Here is a 2,168-nt window from a genome sequence, read left to right as displayed (position 1 = left end):
ACTTAGATGCTTGCAGTTTCTTCTTCATCAAGGATTGGCATTTCGTGGGCATGATGAAAGTGAAGAGTCTAGCAATAGAGGAAACTTCCTTGAGCTATTGAAGTGGCTTGCAGCAAATAGTGAGGAGGTGAATAAGTATGTTTTGAAGAATGCACCAGGTAACTGCCAATTGACATCTCATCAGATACAACATCAGATTATTCAATGTTGTGCACAACTTACTAGAAAGCAAATTATTGATGAACTTGGTGATGAGCACTATGCTATTCTAGCTGATGAGTCTAGTGATGTATCACATAAAGAACAACTAGCTTTATGCTTGCGTTTTGTTGATAAAGTAGGGAGGCCGTCTGAGCACTTTCTTGGAGTTGTTCATGTAAGTGACACTACTTCATTATCACTTAAGGAAGCAATTGAAACTTTACTTACTGATCATGGTTTGACTATAACACAAATTCGTGGGATGCATTTTTGCAAAAGGTCACACTATTCTGTAACAAGCATGGCATTCAAGTTCATATAATGGAAGATAATTATGTGCCTTATGGAAGATCAACACGGTTTGCTCGACCCCAAACAAATGATGATCACTTTAGAAGAGAAGTTTTTCTTGGAGTCATTGATCAAATTAGTCAAGAGCTTGAAAATCGGTTTGATGAGATCAATATGGAGCTGCTATCTTGTATGTCTGCTTTGAATCCCGCCAACTCATTTGCTGCTTTTGATGCACAAAAGGTATGCAAACTTGCTTCTAAATTTTGTATTGCTTTCAAAATTGGTACATAATCTCTTTAACTCATTTGTTTCTTTTGATGCACACAAGGTACGAAGACTTGCTGATTTTTATCCCAAAGACTTTTCAAGTGCCGACTTGATACACCTTGAACTACAACTTGATAACTATATTGATGACATGAGAAATGATGAGAACTTTCAAGGCCTTGGGAATCTTGTTGATCTCTCTGTTAAGCTTGTCCAAACAGGGAGACATATAGTTCATCATTTGGTGTACTTGCTTTTAAAATTGGTATTGATTCTCCCGGTGGCAACGACAAATGTTGAGAGAGCATTTTCTGCCATGAGTTTTGTCAAGAACAAGTTGAGAAATAAGATGGGTGATAGTCTTTTGGATGATTGCCTAGTCACATACATTGAGAGGGATGCTTTCTCCGAGGTGAATGAAGATGACATAATTGACACCTTCATGGCAATGCAAAAACGTAGGCCAGAAAGATAGTCTTTTTGAACTTCTCAAGGTATGTGCTATGGTCCATGTACTATTTACTATGTAGGCTTATTTATGCAAAACTGAAAATTAATTGAGAATTTTAGTGTGTTCGTAAGACCATATTAATCTATTTCCATGTGCTATTGATAATTAGTTAGAATGTTCACATGTCATATTAGTTATACAAAAAATTAGGGCGGACCACCCTGATGTCAAATGCTAGCTCCGCCACTGCTGTTAGGTAATAACGAGAAATAAACGAGACAGAGAGATACGGATTTTTACGTGGAAACTCTTGCGGGAGAAAACTACGGACGCACGAAGGCGCAATCACTATGATGGAGGAGTATTACAAGCACGAGATGACAGACTGTCTTAGGTGCGACTGCATGGGGTATATATGAGGGCAAGACATAAGAGTCCTTGGAGGACAAGTAAACGAGTTGTACTCGTACGTGTCGGTACCAACGCAAAGGCCCACACCGTATGTACTACGTCTAGTCCAATACAGTAGAATTTGGATCACAATTTAACAATCTCCACCTTCATCCAAAATCCCTCAAATAGTCGAAAAAATTAAATAATTCCATCCAAATCAGCATAAACACCTTGTGCACCAAAGTCCGTAAGACTAATGAGAAATACCAACTAAGCCTGAGCAAAGCTCAAACTTATTGGTCGAAACTGGCTTTGTCATCATATCAGCAGGATTATCATGAGTACTTATCGTGCATACCTTCAAATCACCTTGAGCAACAACATCTCGAATATAGTGATATCTGATATCAATGTGCTTTGTTCTCTCATGGTACATTGGATTCTTGGTAAGATATATAGCACTTTGACTGTCACTCAATATGGTAGGGCAAGATGAATCTCCACAAAGCTCAGCGTACAAACCTTTCAACCAGATAACTTCTTTGCATGCTTCAGAAATAGC

General features: G+C 38.4%; 1 protein-coding gene across 1 annotated transcript; it reads left to right on the top strand.

Annotated features, from left to right (window-relative positions):
- Positions 1 to 516: 516 nt before the first annotated feature.
- On the top strand, positions 517 to 1,257 carry LOC123064996 (uncharacterized). The gene is made up of 2 exons (XM_044488371.1): positions 517 to 735; positions 824 to 1,257. The coding sequence occupies exons 1-2, from the start codon at positions 523 to 525 to the stop codon at positions 1,235 to 1,237; spliced, it is 627 nt and encodes a 208-aa protein (XP_044344306.1). The 5' UTR covers positions 517 to 522; the 3' UTR covers positions 1,238 to 1,257.
- Positions 1,258 to 2,168: the final 911 nt, after the last annotated feature.

This window comes from Triticum aestivum, chromosome 3B, assembly GCF_018294505.1.
Source record: "Triticum aestivum cultivar Chinese Spring chromosome 3B, IWGSC CS RefSeq v2.1, whole genome shotgun sequence".
Lineage (NCBI taxonomy): Eukaryota > Viridiplantae > Streptophyta > Magnoliopsida > Poales > Poaceae > Triticum > Triticum aestivum.
Note: the sequence above shows the minus strand (reverse complement) of the source record. Positions and strands in the feature narration are given on the sequence as shown.